At 46.6% G+C, this 16,779-nt stretch overlaps 1 protein-coding gene across 1 annotated transcript in view; it reads right to left on the bottom strand.

The window, feature by feature from the left end:
* The window catches only part of LOC123762744 ((Lyso)-N-acylphosphatidylethanolamine lipase), a 76,495-nt gene that overhangs the window by 21,103 nt on the left and 38,613 nt on the right, over nt 1-16,779 (bottom strand). Inside the window, exon 6 of the mRNA XM_045749498.2 lies at nt 4,144-4,261. Coding sequence (XP_045605454.1) covers nt 4,144-4,261 — 118 coding nt within the window. The remainder of the gene's footprint in view (nt 1-4,143; nt 4,262-16,779) is intronic.

Here is a 16,779-nt window from a genome sequence, read left to right as displayed (position 1 = left end):
GTCCAGGTCTTCTTGAAGGGCATGACAATCATCAAGGTTTCTTATCTTCCCTATTATCTTAGCATCATCAGCAAATATGTTCATATAATTCTGTATTCCCATTAGTAGATCATTTATGTAGACAATGAACATTACCGGTGCAAGAACTGAACCCTGTGGTACTCCTCTCGTGACATTCCTCCAATCCGATACATTGCCTCTGATTAAGGCCCTCATTTTTCTGTCAGTTAGAAAATTTATCATCCGTGTTAGAAGCTTACCTGTCACCCCTCTAATATGTTCCAGTTTCCAGAAAAACCTCTTATGGGGAACTCTGTCGAAAGCCTTTTTTTAGGTCCAGATACATGCAGTCAACCCAACCATCTCTTTCCTGTAAAATCTCTGTGGCTCAATCATAAAAACTGAGTAAGTTTGTTACACAGGATCTTCCAGATCGAAAACCATACTGTCTGTCTGATATTATATCGTTTTCCTCCAGGTGTTCTACCCATTTAGTTTTAATTATTTTTTCCAATATTTTGACTATTACACTTGTCAATGATACAGGTCTATAATTAAGGGGGTCTTCCCTGCTTCCACTTTTGTAGATTGGAACTATGTTAGCCTTTTTCCACACATCAGCTACAACTCCTGTAAACAGGGATGCCTGAAAAATCAGGTGACGTGGAATGCTTATCGACACCTAAAGGGCATGAAAGATATTATAATGAAGCCGCACACAACTAAGAAACAAACTAAAATTCAAAAGTTTTTGGTACGGTTTCACAGTAGGCCTACAGGACCAGCACTAGCAAGGACTCCCTTTGTGAGTCAGGTGAAAAAAAAGTGGGGTTTGGGGTTGGAGGTTTTTTTTTTTTGAAGGGGCTGGACGGATGGAATGAATTCCGCACTGGAACGAATCTGCTTCGCCCCATATAGTTTGCTCAAGTGAGGACACACTTATACAACCTGTGTATATAGTGTAATATCAGCAAAAGCACTGTTTGATTGATCGTAGAATATAATAGATACTGTAGAAACACCTAATCCGGAATCCGCCAATCCGGAAAACACTCAATCTGGCAAAAATCGTGGCCGGATAAAATTATCTCCCTACCCGGCCAAAATGTCCATAAAAGCCGGACTAGGGGATATTTAGCCGGATTAGCGTATACTGATAAAGAGTTTGAAGTCTAAAATTCTCTCCAAAACCAAGGGTCAACTTGCTGCAGAATATAACATATGAACCTTTACCACTGAGAGAAAGACAAGCGAAATGCTGAGCCTAGCACTCAATGTACACCACCATCAGAAAAGGAGAGAGTCAGGCAGGGTTCAGGCAAGCTGGGAGGCTTCAGTCAAGCAGGGAGGCTGGAGTGGGTGTGGGTATCAGGAGTGGGTATGAGTGTGGTGGGTATCAGGGGTGTGTGTCGGGAGTGGGTGGGTATCAGGGGTGTGTGTCGGGAGTGGGTGGGTGTCAGGGGTGGGTGTCGGGAGTGGGTCTGTGTCAGGGGTGTGTGTCGGGAGTGGGTCGGTGTCAGGAGTGGGTGTCAGGGGTGGGTGTCAGGGGTGAGTGGCAGGAGTGTCAGGGGTGAGTGTCGGGAGTGGGTCGGTGTCAGGAGTGGGTGTCAGGGGTGGGTGTCAGGGGTGAGTGGCAGGAGTGTCAGGGGTGAGTGGCAGGAGTGTCAAGGGTGGGTGTCAAGGGTGGATGTCAGGGGTGGATGTCAGGGGTGGGTGTCAGGGGTGGATGGGTGTGGTGGGTGTCAGGGGAGTGTGTCAGGAGTGGGTGTCAAGGGTGGGTGTCAGGGGTGAGTGGCAGGAGTGTCAGGGGTGGGTGTCAGGGGTGGGTGTCAGGGGTGGGTGTCAAGGGTGGATGTCAGGGATGGGTGTCAAGGGTGGATGGGTGTGGTGGGTGTCAGGGGAGTGTGTCAGGAGTGGGTGTCAAGGGTGGGTGTCAGGGGTGAGTGGCAGGAGTGTCAGGGGTGGGTGTCAAGGGTGGATGTCAAGGGTGGATGTCAGGGGTGGGTGTCAGGGGTGGATGGGTGTGGTGGGTGTCAGGGGTGGGTGTCAGGGGTGAGTGGCAGGAGTGTCAGGGGTGGGTGTCAAGGGTGGATGTCAGGGGTGGGTGTCAGGGGTGGATGAGTGTGGTGGGTGTCAGGGGAGTGTGTCAGGAGTGGGTGTCAAGGGTGGGTGTCAGGGGTGAGTGGCAGGAGTGTCAGGGGTGGGTGTCAAGGGCGGATGTCAGGGGTGGGTGTCAGGGGTGGATGGGTGTGGTGGGTGTCAGGGGAGTGTGTTAGGAGTGGGTGTCAAGGGTGGGTGTCAGGAGTGGGTGTCAAGGGTGGGTGTCAGGAGTGGGTGTCAAGGGTGGGTGTCAGGGGTGAGTGGCAGGAGTGTCAGGGGTGGGTGTCAAGGGTGGATGTCAGGATTGAAGGTATGGGGTAGGTGTTAGGAGTGGGTGTTAGGAGTGGGTGTCAGGAGTGGGTGTCAGGGGTGGGTGTCAGGGGTGGGTGTCAGGGGTGGGTGTCAGGGGTGGGTGTGGTGGGTGTCTGACATACATGATCTGCCCGCCCACTCACCCACCTATCAACCAAGCAACTAACCACCCACCCAGCCCCACACACTAATTATAGCGTGTGGGGTAAAGAAAGGTTCAGTATTACAAATTATTTTGTTTGTGGTATAAAAATTGTTGGAAATGGTCACTTTTGGACTTCCCGGTGAAAAGGTACGTTAATCCGGAAAAGTGTTAATCCGGCTAGGTGTACTTCCCATATAGTCTGGATTAGCACGCTAATACAGTATGTCACATATATGAGCCCCATAATTTTGATCATAGCAATTTTCCACACACTGAACTTGGTTTGCGAACTTAAGTTATCCGAAAGTTCATTTCCCGATTGGGGTTGAGGTTTTACTCTTCACGAACTAAGTTCGGGTAGTGAGGAAGAGGTCCGCCAGGCCTCACGCCGGCCCGGGGTGGTGGGAAGGTGGGTGGAAGATGACCTAGTTTGCATGCAGGCAAGCAGGGAGGGAGGGAGGCAAACGGAAAGGCAGTGAAGGAGCGAGTTAGCGAAGTCAGCGTGTTAATTCGTTGACAAAGCACCAGGTGACCAAAGCCTTCCACCCATATTAAAACTTATATCTTAGAATGGCATAAATATTGTACAGCTATGTTGATTTTTGTTTTAAGTGTACAGTATTACGATACATTAATAATCATTAACATGTTTTATTGATTCCTGTTTATTAATTAAACAAATACATTTTTACTTATGAATTATGGACAGTTGAACTACGTGACCTTGAAGCAAAGCGTGTGTATGGGATGTAGGGGGATGGGAGGGAGGTCTGTCGGTGTTTGGGGAGGGGCGGGCTCAATCCGATAAGCCTATCACACTTAACTGCGTTAGCCAGATTTGTTTCTTAAATTCTAGATGCACATCATCATATATATTTTTGGCTACAAATTTTGTTTAGTAATATTATTAGGAAAATAAAAAGTTATAAATATACTTGTTTCATGAATGCTTTATTGAATTAAATGAAGATTCTCCAGGCTATCTGTGGCTGGCAATCTACTAAGCTAGCCACCTGGGGGGAGGGAGGGAGACCAGCAGTAGTGAGGGTGGAAGAGCAGCAGTGAGGGTGTGAGGGAGAAGTGGATCAGGACTACTGCAGGCGATGAGTCACAATAACGTGGCTGAGGTATGTTGACCAGACCACACACTATTAAGTGAAGGGACGACGACGTTTCGGTCCGTCCTGGACCATTCTTACGATCGTCTTGAGAATGGTCCAGGACGGACCGAAACGTCGTCGTCCCTTCACTTTCTAGTGTGTGGTCCGGTCAACGATCAGGACTACTCTTATTGGTGAGTGCAAACAAAGTACTGTCGCATTTATGCTATGAACCTGTCGATTTTGCCCCTAGATGTTTTTTTTTCTCCATTTTCCTACATTTCTCATTTACAAACTTACATGGGAATGTCATATTTTAAGGCAGCACAACATGGTGGTAAAGCATCATGACAAATGTTAGCTATATTATGTACATGATAAACTAAGCACTGGTAAAAAAAAATTCAATATACTATACATATAACATTCAATTAATATGCATCAATGATGCCAAATACTGTACACTAAATTGTTTAATTAACTTACGATGGATCTTGAGCATTACAGTGGTATAAGTAATTGGGGATCACTTCTTCGGCACTTTTTACTATACCAGAGAACTTGCGAATCAAGTCTGGTCTAGCTTTCTGAAGCAATTTTGGACCTGTAGAAGAAACAACTTATAATATCCTACAAATTCCACCACATATCATCAAGAATTTGAAAGGTACAAATACTAAGAGTAATAATTACACAATGATTTAATTAATTTTGACTGAACGAAGAGAACACAAAATGTTGACAACAATGTCGATAGCTCATAAAGCAAATAAGATTATCCATATACAGTACACTCCCCAGCTTTGCTATCGGACCTAAATCATTCGTTTATTCCATCTATTCATTTGTGATCCGGCCTCGGAGAAGCCTAAAGAAGGTGATCCGGCCTCGGAGAAGCCCAAGAAGTTGCTGGTGTCCCACCTGTGTGAAACACACAGGTGGGACACCAGCAACGAAGCCATCTGCTCACCATACAAGTGGTGATAGACTCGAGTTAGAAGGACCAGACGCGAAGACTCGAGAAGAGCAAACCAGCCACGTAACAGAATGGGCCAATCTGCTGAAAGAGGCAGAGCCACGGGAAAACCCTCGGGTTCAGACACCGTGCAAGCAGCGCCTGAAACCAAGGCTGGGCTAGCCATCAAATGGCCAAGAAGGCTACTCTACCTTGGTAAGTCCAAAAGCAAGCTAGGACCTGGAGTAACAGTGGAACCGGGGGGCAGAGGTACATGTAACCCCTACCCAGACCAGTCCTGCCTGAAGGCATCAACCCTGATGGCCTTGTAGTTGGGAAAAGGCTCCACATATACCGGGAGACCACACCAAAGGTCCATCTCCAGGAGCCCCGTACATCCGGCAGAGCAAACTTAACGAGTTGGCGTTGACTGTTCATTCCGTGAACGGGAATGAACATAGATGGGTCTTGCATATGTCCTCAATAGTGGTTGAGGACATGTGCAAGACCGGCCATCCGCCAGGACGTTGGACATCCCCCAAACGTGAACGGTCAGGAGAGCCAAACCCCAAGAACTCAACAGATGAGTCACCCAAAGCAACCAGCCCCAAAGAGCCAAGGACCGAATCGAATCCCCGCAGTTCAGGCAATGAACCACCGGGTCGCAGTCTAAATAGAGCCTGATCATCAATCCGTGAGCGACCCGAACCCTTCGAAGCGACATCCACACCGCCGCAAACTCCCGTACCGTGCAGTGTGCCCGGCGGAAGGATGGACCCCACTGCCTCTGGCCGGGTTGGTGAATTATGGTCACATAACCCCAGCCAAGAGATGACGACCTGGGAAAGAACCAAATCCCTGGCAAGCAGACATGCGGACTGGCTGGGAGCCCAAACCAGCCAGTCGTCGAGGTAGTCCAGAACCCAAACTCCTAAAAGACGCAGACGAGCCACCACGACCTGGGTAAGGCGTGTGAAAATGCAAGGTGCCAGATTCAAGCTGCTTGGAAGGCAACGAAAGCGGTAACCCTGACGCCTCCACAACAAAACCGAGCCAGTCCCTGAACCCCAGATGAATCAGGACATGCCAATACACGTCCCAGAGGTCCAGGGACACTATCCAAGTGCCCAGCTCCAACAGATGGACCAGGGACAGTAGTCATCCAAGAAGAAGGGCAATAAACCCACAGGGTTCAGATGGGACAAGTCCGGAATAAACCTGAGGTCTGCGCAGTCCCGTTTCTGAACCGGAAACAGGCTGGAAACCCACCAGAGGGATGAGGTTGTTTCGACCACTCCCAAGTAAACCCACTCTGAGATGACCTGTCAGAGCGCAGGCGAGGAGGCCTGCCCTGCCAAACCCCTCGAAGGAGGAGGGGCTACCCAATGCCACTGCAGGCCGCACAAAACAAACTAAACGGCCCACAAATTGTGGGGCCAGGCGTGAGTAAAGAGTGCGAGCATCTTTGACAGCTGAGTGAACAACGCTTCGGATTCGTAGTCCTGAGGTTCCAGGTTTGATCCCCAGTGGAGGTGGAGGCAAATGGGCAAAATGTTTCTTTCATCCTGATGCCCCTGTTCATCTAGCAGTAAATAGGTACCTGGGAGTTAGACAGCTGCTACAGGCTGCTTCCTGGGGATGTGTAACTAGAAGGAGGCCTGGTCGAGGACTGGGCCACAAGGGACGCTAAGCCCCGAAGTCATCTCAAGATAATCGCATAGCTGGCTGGCTGGCTGGCTTTTTTTTTTTTTCATAAGCCGTTGTAGCCCAGCTGTGGGAGCGTCCTCCACGGTCTCGCAGTCCAAAGTTCAACTTGGGTAATTACAAAAACCCAAGCTTGGTCCAGCGGGGTCCAAGGCCCTCAAAGTCAACCCCCTCCCCCGCCCTTGGAACCTCCCCAAAAGGACCAGGGGTCGAGCCGTCCTCCAAGTTCCCTTACCTCAAAAGAATTGGCAGGAGCAGCTGAAAAAGCAGGAACGAAGGGTGCCCACTGGTCAGACCCAGAAGCTCCGGCTGGAGGAATATGCTCGAATGCCTCCAGCGCCACACTGGAAGGAGCATCCCCAAAACTGCTAAAGTCTCAACACCAACTAAACCCTGTCCCAACTCCGAAACCCTCAGATGCTTCGGAGCATCTGGAAGGAAGCAGGGGAAGGGAAGGGAGAACTACGACAAACAACAGAAGGGGAAGAACAAGGGAGCGCAGACCGAACCAAAGTCGAAGAAACTAACACCCCCCAAATCCGGGTCCCTATAACAAAAACGGAGCAGTCTTGGGGCATCCGGGGTAGCAACTAACCTAGCGCCCTGCAGCAACCTAAATCGAGCATGTAACGCCGAAGCTGCCTGCACCCAAAGATCATGATCAGTGGACTGGGTGAATTGCAGTACAAACAAGGAACAAAACTCACAGGACTCCGGGTCGAAGGTGTCACCGACCCAACTGGCAGCATGACAGGGGCACAACCAGTGAGTGTCACTCTGACACAAGGGGACAGAGCAACCTTCAAACTCGTACAAAGTGAGAGGGGGACCCCAGGGATTGCATCCATCAAACCAAAGAGCCCTTGCAGGGTTTCCCAGGGTGCTTAGTCACGAAACTCGCTAAGGGAAGCCCAGGTAGGGTACTGCTAACCGGCACCCTAGTTACCAAACAAACTGCTAAAGCTGCACCCGGCTTAGTGGAGGACCACCGAGATATAAATGGGTGTGACCCAAGGTATGTTCCCAAAAACAGCAGCGAGAGCTGCAAACTTCCGAACATCATGGTTGATGTTCTTTAAGCCTGGTGAACGACCTGAGAGATCCGAACCCCAGAACAGGGAACGAGGGATATCGGATCAATCTAATGTGCATCCCTGAGCACAGAACTCGAGGAGCGCAGATAATGGCGTAAAGCCACAACCGGACACAAAACATGATGCACCCTCGGCCTGACCAGCCAACCATCAATAATCCACGGACCCCTTCGGAACCCCGCCGTCTCATGCTTTGCCAGAAAAAAATGAGATAGCTGCAAACAAACAAAACGTCCACCAGGACCGAAAGAGCAGAAACCCCTGCGTCGGAGGAGAGATACCTGCTTGATGGGGTTCTGGGAGTTCTTCTACTCCCCAAGCCCGGCCCAAGGACAGGCTTGACTTGTGAGAGTTTGGCCCACCAGGCTGTTGCTTGGAGCGGCCCACCAGGCTGTTGCTTGGAGCGGCCCACAGGCCCACATACGCAGGCCCACATAAAGGAAACTACAGGGGTACCTCGCATAACGATTGCCCCAAAAGACTATTATTTTGGGTAACGAACGGCCCGATCGGCGTCAAATCGTCCCGTATGACGAACGCTGGTTTGAGTAACGTCAACACCGCATGGTGGGGTCGCCGCGCTGCTTCTTGCACATTCTTAGACGCCTCCGACGATGCACATAAATTATGTTGTTCTTGTTTAAAGATGCTAATGATGCTGGGATATAAAAGGGTGACTGCTGAGATGTTGCAAAGCATTGACGTTTTTGTAGGAAAAAAGAAATGAAATGTCCGATATACAACAAATGTCAAAAAAGTTCGTTCGGTGTTCGGCAGGTTGGCTGCTCCATTATAACAATCAATCTTTCTTTGTTTCAAATGTGTTCCATTTGTTTTTTATTTGTCATTTACGTCTCAATAATGGAGAAGCCTACCTTACATACACTGAATAAACCATTATAACATTTTCCTTTCTTCAAATGTGTTCAATATTTATTTTTCATTTGTCTTATAGCAAAAGGTTCGTTCGGTGGTCGGCAGATAGGCTGCTCCATGTTTCTTACATACAAAAAACGTAAATAATAAAAAAATGAAGAATTTTGAAAACCAGTACAAATGTCAAAAAGGTTCGTTCGGTGGTCTACAGGTCGGCTGCTCCATGTTTCTTAAAAAAAAAAAAAAAAAAAAAAAAAATAAAATAAAAGAACTGTTGAAACAATCTGAAAAATGGACAAATGGCATAAAGGTTCGTTCAGTGTTTGTCGGGTAGGTTGCTCCATTATTGAGATGTAAGTGACAAATACAAAACAAATGGAACACATTTGAAACAAAGAAAGATTGTCATAATGGAGCAGCCTACCGAACAAACACTGAACGAACCTTTTGCTATAACGAATATGAAAGACAAGGGCTGCTGGCTGGGTTAGTAGTGCGTGAGCAACCATTCGTGGCACACGTGCCTCTGGCTCTCAAACACCTGTCCCACACGGTGTTGAAAGACTGTGCTCAGTCGGTGCAATTCAGACCCTATTGTTTGAAGTACATAAGGGTCATAACATTGGTGAAGCTAGGTGCAATAAGGGCTTAACACAACGGTCGGATGCCAGTGATACAGCACCTATGAGGATGATACAGCGAGCGTATCCAGGTATAGCTGAGCCCCACCCTTGCCATCTCTAATGTATATAGATGATACATAGATGAATCGTTTTCTGGGTTCAGTGATGATGCATCTGATACAAGGCGCATAGATGAACAGTGTTAGCGGCTTCCATGGTGGTGGTGTTCATTGATATTTTCAAGAATACCTGAATCTCTTCCTGACTGATGGACACTCTTTGAGGCTAGCTGAATCTCTTCCTGACTGATGGACACTCTTTGAGGCTAGCTGAATCTCTTCCTGTGTGGGACCTTACAAAGCGATCTTTTCAAGACTACCTTACAAATTGAGCTTTTCCTATAATCGTTTCAATACTACTTTATACTTTACAAGCTTGGCTACATACAACCTACAAGTACTAAAGCCAAGGGTGCACGCGAGTGCGTTATTTGCAAGCACACAGAACGATGAAACAGGAAACAAAAATCTATCTGTAGCTGGTGCAAGAAGAGCAAAGTCGCACTGTGTGTACCATGGACTACTTCGTTGACTATTATGCACCTCCAAAGTACTGAGTGTGTAATACAGTGTGTTACTGTGTAAATAGTATGTGAAACTGTACATATTGTAATTTTAGTGAATTTTTACCACGTAATATTGTGACAATAAACATTTATTGTGGACACATTACTAACACATGTATCACAGTTTCATGGAAAATTATGAACATTCTACTGTATACATATTGTAAAGGTCACAAATATGCATCATATACGATAAAAGAAACAAATAAAACCGCATTGGAAATGCATAGAAAAAATATTTGAAAATATATTTGTGGCAACACGCGGTGCTTGAATGGCCTGCGCGACCTGTCTGGGAGCTTCACACACGGGCGACCAGCCCCTGATGACGTCACAGCGCACCTTGTCCACGCCCTCACAGCCAAAGTAAGTGGAATTTGGTAATTATTTTTACATAGACATGTTCAGGGACGGTAATTTATCATTTTACAAAGAAAAATTATATTTTGGGAAACATTTGATGTCATGCACACTGGGGAAATTTCACAATAAACACAGTGCATCACACTGGTTACATGGGGGACACTCGTTTTGTATGACATCCGTTTCACATGACGAACATGGAACGGATTAAATTCGTTATGCGAGGTACCACTGTAGATTGTTTCCTTTGAGGAAACAATCTAGTTTCCTCTTGAAAATGTCCACGGTTGTTCCGGCAATATTTCTTATAGTCGCTGGTAGGACGTTGAACAACCACGGACCTCTGATGTTTATACAGTATTCTCTGATTGTGCCCATGGCACCTCTGCTCTTCACTGGTTCTATTCTGCATTTTATCGTTCACTCCAGTACATTGTTATTTTACTGTGTAGATTAGGAACCTGGCCCTCCAGTATTTTCCATGTGTATATTATTTGGTATCTCTCTTGTCTCCTTTTTAGAGAGTACATTTGGAGAGCTCTGAGACGATCCCAATAATTTAGGTGTTTTATCTCATCTATGCGTGCCGTATATGTTCTCTGTATTCCCTCTATTTCAGCAACCTCTCCTGCTCTGAAGGGGGAAGTGAGTACTGAGCAGTACTCAAGACAGGACAACAGGACAACACAAGTGACTTGAGGAGTACAGTGGTACCTCGGAATACGATTGTCCCTGTATGCGAGATTTTCGGAAGGCGAGGTGTATTTACTCCAAAAATTTGTCTCGGAAGGCGATGGTTACTTCGGGAGTCGAGTTTGAACGCGAGTTTGTTGATACGCGTACAGCCGACCTAGCGCGTGGTCGTTCGGCGATCGTCGCCCCTCTGCCCCGCTGCCCCTCAGTTCACCATTGTCTCGCGCGCAGTGACTACCCCCACATCAATTCTTGTCGTGAATTTTCAGTGTTTTGTTGGATTTTTGGTGATTTGTCTATACAATTTGTTATTATATATCTCACCATGAGTCCCAAGAAAGCCAGTGGTAAGGATAAAGGCCAGAAAGCTCATGTGAGGATGACAATAGAGCAGAAACAAGAGATCATTCGAAAGCATGAGAACGGTACACGTGTTGTTGATCTTTGTAGGCAGTACAACAAAGCGACATCAACAATATGCACTATACTTAAGAAGAAAGATAAGATTATGAGTGCTAATGTGGCAAAAGGAGTAAGAACATTAACGACACAAAGACCACAAATACTTGAAGAAGTGGAAAAGTTGTTATTAATTTGGATACACGACAAGGAGTTGAGGGGTGATAGTGTTTCGGAGGCCATTATTTCTGAGAAAGCCAGGGTGTTGCACGAAGACCTTCTAAAGAAGACCCCTGCAACGAGTGATGCAGAAAAGAAAGAGTTTAAGGCAAGCAGGGGCTGGTTTGAAAAATTTAGAAAGAGAAGTGGTATCCATAGTGTTACAAGGCATGGGGAGGCAGCCAGCTCAGACAAACCAGCCGCTGGACGATTTATTGACGAATTTAAAGAGTTTGCAGAGGCTGAGGGATACCTACCGCAACAAGTGTTTAATTGTGACGAAACAGGACTGTTTTGGAAAAGAATGCCTAAGAGGACATATATTACCAAGGAGGAAAAATCCTTGCCTGGACACAAGCCTATGAAAGATAGGTTTACGCTTGTGCTGTGTTCAAATGCGAGTGGCGATTTAAAAATTAAACCCTTGCTAGTGTATCATTCTGAAAATCCAAGGGTTTTCAAACAGTATAATGTGCAGAAAACCCGTTTGTCTGTGATGTGGAAGTCTAATAAAAAAGCATGGGTGACTAGGCTTATTTTTTCGGAGTGGGTGAATGAAGTGCTGTGCCCTGCCATAGAAAAATATCTGCAGGAGAAACAATTGCCACTCAAAGCCGTGCTTCTCCTTGACAATGCTCCTGCTCATCCTCCAGGCTTGGAAGATGATTTGATGCCTCAATGCAATAAATTCCTCACAGTTAAATTCCTTCCTCCTAACACCACTCCTCTAATTCAGCCTATGGACCAGAAAATCATAGCGAATTTTAAGAAACTGTATGAAAGGGCACTTTTCCGGAAATGTTTTGAAGTGACTGAAGCCACAAACCTCACCCTCAAAGAGTTCTGGAGAGAGCATTTTAACATTTTTAGTGCTTTAAAACTCATTGACAAAGCCTGGCAAGAAGTGACTCAAAGAACCCTGATCTCTGGCTGGAGAAAATTGTGGCCTGAAGGTGTGAGAGAACTAGACTTTGAGGGGTTTGAGCCTATAAATGATGCGCCTATTGTTGAGGAAATTGTTAGTCTAGGCCAGAAAATGGGCTTGGAATTGGATGGTGATGATGTGGAGGAGTTGGTGGAAGAACACAACGAAGAACTGACCACCGAAGAACTCCTAGCCCTTCAACAGGAACAGGAAGCCAACACAGCAGCGAATGATTCTGCAGTGGAGGAGGAGGTGGTGGCAACAGCACCAGCGAATGTCCCTTCTGCAGTAATGAGGAAGGTGTGTCAGATGTGGGAAGAGATTCAAACAACTATTGAACACACTCACCCAGACAAAACTGTAGTAGGCCGTTGTCTTAATCTTTTCAATGACACTGTGATGCCTTACTACAGAGAGAGCTTGCGAAGAAGGGAAAAGCAAGCTTTCATGGACAAATATTTGGTGAAGAAATCGAGCAGTGAACCTCAACCAGGACCTAGTGGCACTCAGGTTAAACGTCCCAGGGAGAGCACACCAGAAAGGTCCTCACTGCCTGATGTGATTATGGAAGGGGACTCCCCTTCCAAACACTAACTCCTCTCCTCCTCCCCCCTCCTCACCATCTTCCATACGCCTACAGCACTCGACAGTAAGGTAAGTAATAACTGGAACATACTTTTGTAGGTTTATTTAGATGAATTAGGTATAAAAATTTAGTTTGATGTGGGGTTTTTGGGGTAGTCAGGAACGGATTAATTCATTTCCCTTTATTTCTTATGGGGAAATTAACTTCGGAATGCGAGTTTTCGGAAGGCGAGGCGTCTCCAGGAACGGATTAAAATCGTATTCTGAGGTATGCCTGTACTACCATTGTGATGGGATCCCGGGATTTGAAAGTTCTCGTAATCCATCCTATCATTTTTCTGGCTGACGCAATATTTGCTTGGTTATGCTCCCTAAACGTTAGATCGTCGGACATCATTGTTCCCAAATCCTTGACATGCTGTTTTCCTACTATGGGCATATTCGATTGTGTTTTGTACCCTGCATTATGTATCAGATCCTCATTTTTGCTGTACCTGAGTACAGAGCACCACTTGGTTTCCGAACTTTAGTTATCTGAAACTTCCAGTTTCCCGATTGGGGTTGGGGAGTCATGCTACACGAACAAAGTTCGGGTAGGAAGCGGTCCGCCAAGCATCGCGCCGGCCCATGGTGATGGGTGGGAGATGGTCCAGTTTGCCGCCTTCTACCCTGTGATTTCACAGATTCACGGCCTATTATTCCTATTATTTTGATTTGTCACGAGGCTGGAGAGTTCATTCTGTAATTTTGTTTTACATATCTGCACAATCAAGAAACATCTGTGCACCATGTCGGCTCCAAATGCACACATTGCGCCAGTGATTGCTGACTGGTGGGTGGATGGGGGAGCTTAGATGGAAGACAGTATGAGAGAGAGGGGGAGTTAGTGAGAAAGGGAGAATTAGAGAGAAAGGGAGGGGGAGGTAGGCATGAAGGAAGTAGTGAGGGGGGGGGGGGATGGGAGAATTAGGGAGGGAGGGAAAGGCAGGCAAGCAGGCTGACAGGCTGGCAGGGATTGGCACAGGCAGGCAGAGAGGCTGGCTGGCTGGCTGGCTGGCTGGCTGGCTGGCTGGCTGGCTGGCTGGCTGGCTGGCTGGCTGGCTGGCTGGCTGGCTGGCTGGCTGGCTGGCTGGCTGGCTGGCTGGCTGGCTGGCTGGCTGGCTGGCTGGCTGGCTGGCTGGCTGGCTGGCTGGCTGGCTGGCTGGCTGGCAGGCAGGCAGGCAGGCAGGCAGGCAGGCAGGCAGGCAGGCAGGCAGGCAGGCAGGCAGGCAGGCAGGCAGGCAGGCAGGCAGGCAGGCAGGCAGGCAGGCAGGCTGGGTGCCTGACTGCCTTTCCCTCCCTCCCTAATTCTCCCATTCTCCCTCCTAGCATCTCTCCCTACCTTCCCCTCCCTCCCTCTCTCACTAATTCTCCCCCCTCCCACTATTTCTTCTCTCTCACTAATTCTCCCCCCCCCATTCTCTTTGTTGGTGGAGTGGTGAGGGAGGCAGTAAGGAAGGATTTGCTGACCAGGCGATGGTTGCCAAACTTATCGCCAATATTGTATTACAAATTTTAATCTTAGTTGTAAAATATTTATGCCAAAATGTTAATTTTCATATATTAATATACATTATTAATCATTAACATGTTATATGATTTCCTATTTATTAATTAAACAAATATAGTTTTATTTACGAATTATGCACAGTTGGCATCTGTGACCAGGCGCTGACAGACATGTCCGCCTCTACACCGCCTCCACCCCGTTAGTAGCTCCCCCTCCTCCATAGCCTGCTGTTCTCATGTTATGAGGAAGGCAGTGAGGGAGGGATGGCAGGCATTGAGGGGGAGAGGCAGTGAGGCATTGAGGGGGAGAGGCAGTGAGGGGGGAGAGGCAGTGAGGGGGGAGAGGCAGTGAGGGGGGAGGCAGTGAGGGAGAGATGCAGTGAGAGATAGAAGCAGTGAGAGAAGGAAGGGTAGGGGTGAGTGAATGCAATTACACAATGAACTTTATTTCATTTGTTGCATTTATGCTATGAATCTGCGATTTTTTCCCTTAGAATTTTTTGTTAAATTAAAAAAAAATTCTCTGTCCATTTTCCTCCATTCTCATTTACGAACTTACACGATAACCGACAGGTCTCGTCCCCAAGGGGTTCGGAAACCAAGTGGTGCTCTATACCTGAAATTTATCACTGTTAAACATCACGTTATTTTCTGCTGCCCAATCGAAAACTTTGTTGATATCTGCTTGTAATTTTTCAATGTCTTCAGCAGAGGTAATTTTCATGCTGATTTTTGTGTCGTCTGCAAATGATGACACGAAGCTGCGACGTGTATTCTTTTCTATATCTGATATGAGAATAAGGAACAGTAGCAGTGCAAGGACTGTACCTTGAGGTACAGAGCTTTTAACTGCGCTTGGACTCGATTTCACTTGATTGACTGTTACTCTTTGTGTTCTGTTCGACAGGAAATTGAGTATCTAGCATCCTATCCAGTATCCAGCGTCCGAGAGCATCCCAGACGCTGCCTTAACCACCGTGCTGCGCCGAGTTTATTAGGAAACTCCCCCGGTGCGCATGAAATAAAGTGTTCCCAAAAAATTCTTTTTTCTTCGTAAAGTGATAAATTCCCTTCCCTAAACATGTCTATGTAAAAATAAATACCAAATTCCACTTACTTTGGCTGTGGAGACATGGACAAGGTGCGCTGTGACGTCATCAGGGCCTGGTCGCCCGTGCGTGAATCGCCCAGACATGATCGCGCGGGCCATTCGAGCAACGGGTGTGGCAACAAATATATTTTCAATTATTTGTTTTATGTATTTCCAATGCAGTTTTATTTGTTTTTTTATTGTATATGATGCATATTTGTGTCCTTTACAAAATGTATACAGTAGAAAGTTCATAATGTTCCATGGAACTGCGATACATGTGTCAGTAATGTGTCCACAATAAATGTTTATTGTCGCAATATTACCTGTTAAAAATTCACTAAAATTACAATATGTACAGTTTCACACACTATTTACACAGTAACACACTGTATTACACACTCAGTACTTCGGAAGTGAGTAATAATCAACGAAGTAGCCCATGGTACACAGCGCGACTTCGCTCTCAGTGCACCAGGTACAGATAAATTTTCACTTCCTGTTTCTTCATTCTGTGTGCTTGTAAATAACGCACTCACATACACCCTTGGCTTTAGAACTTGTAGGTTGTATGTAGCCAAGCTTGTAAAGCATAAGGTAGCATTGAAAAGATTATAGGAAAAGATCAATTTGTAAGGTAGTCTTGAAAAGATCATTTTGTATGGTCCCACACAGGAAGAGATTCAGCTTACCTCAAAGAGTGTCCGCCAGTCAGAAAGAGATTCAGCTTGCCTCAAAGAGTGTCCATCAGTTAGGAAGAGATTCAGGTATTCTTGAAAATATCTATGGAAAACACCACCATGGAAGCCACTAACACTGTTCATCTATGCTACTTGTATCAGATGCATCATCATTGAACCCAGAAAACGATTCATCTATGTATCATCTAAATAAATTGGAGATAGCATAGGATTGCAAGGGTGACACTCAGAGCTACAACTGGATATGCTTGCTGTATCGTCCTCATAGGTGCTGTATCCCTTGCATCCGACCTTTGTGTTAGGTCCTTATTGTGCCTAGCTTCACCAATATTGTGACCCTTATGTTCTTCAAACAATAAGGTTTGAATTTCACCAACAGAGAGTTATCTTTCAACACCGCGTCGGACAGGTGTTTGGGAGCCAGAGGCGCGTGTGCCACCCATGGTTGCTCATTCAGTACTAATCCAGCCAGCAGCCCTAGGGCATTCTGGGAATTTTTTCCAAGATGGCTGCCTCTCACTGGAGGTACTAAGAGTCCATTTCGTACACAACCAACCTCGTACACATTTAGAATTGGTATCGAAAATTCAAAAAGAGAATACTCGGTTGGCGCATTTAAGTGGTTAATCGACTGAGCTACGACATGGTCAAAAGGAGTTGAAACCGAAGTTCTACTGAACTCACTGGATCCTGCAACCTCTCCGAGGCACAAACTAGGGTTT

Source organism: Procambarus clarkii, chromosome 27 (assembly GCF_040958095.1).
Source record: "Procambarus clarkii isolate CNS0578487 chromosome 27, FALCON_Pclarkii_2.0, whole genome shotgun sequence".
NCBI classification, from domain to species: domain Eukaryota; kingdom Metazoa; phylum Arthropoda; class Malacostraca; order Decapoda; family Cambaridae; genus Procambarus; species Procambarus clarkii.
The sequence above is the reverse complement of the archived record's forward strand: the minus strand, read 5'-3'. Positions and strand labels throughout refer to the sequence as shown.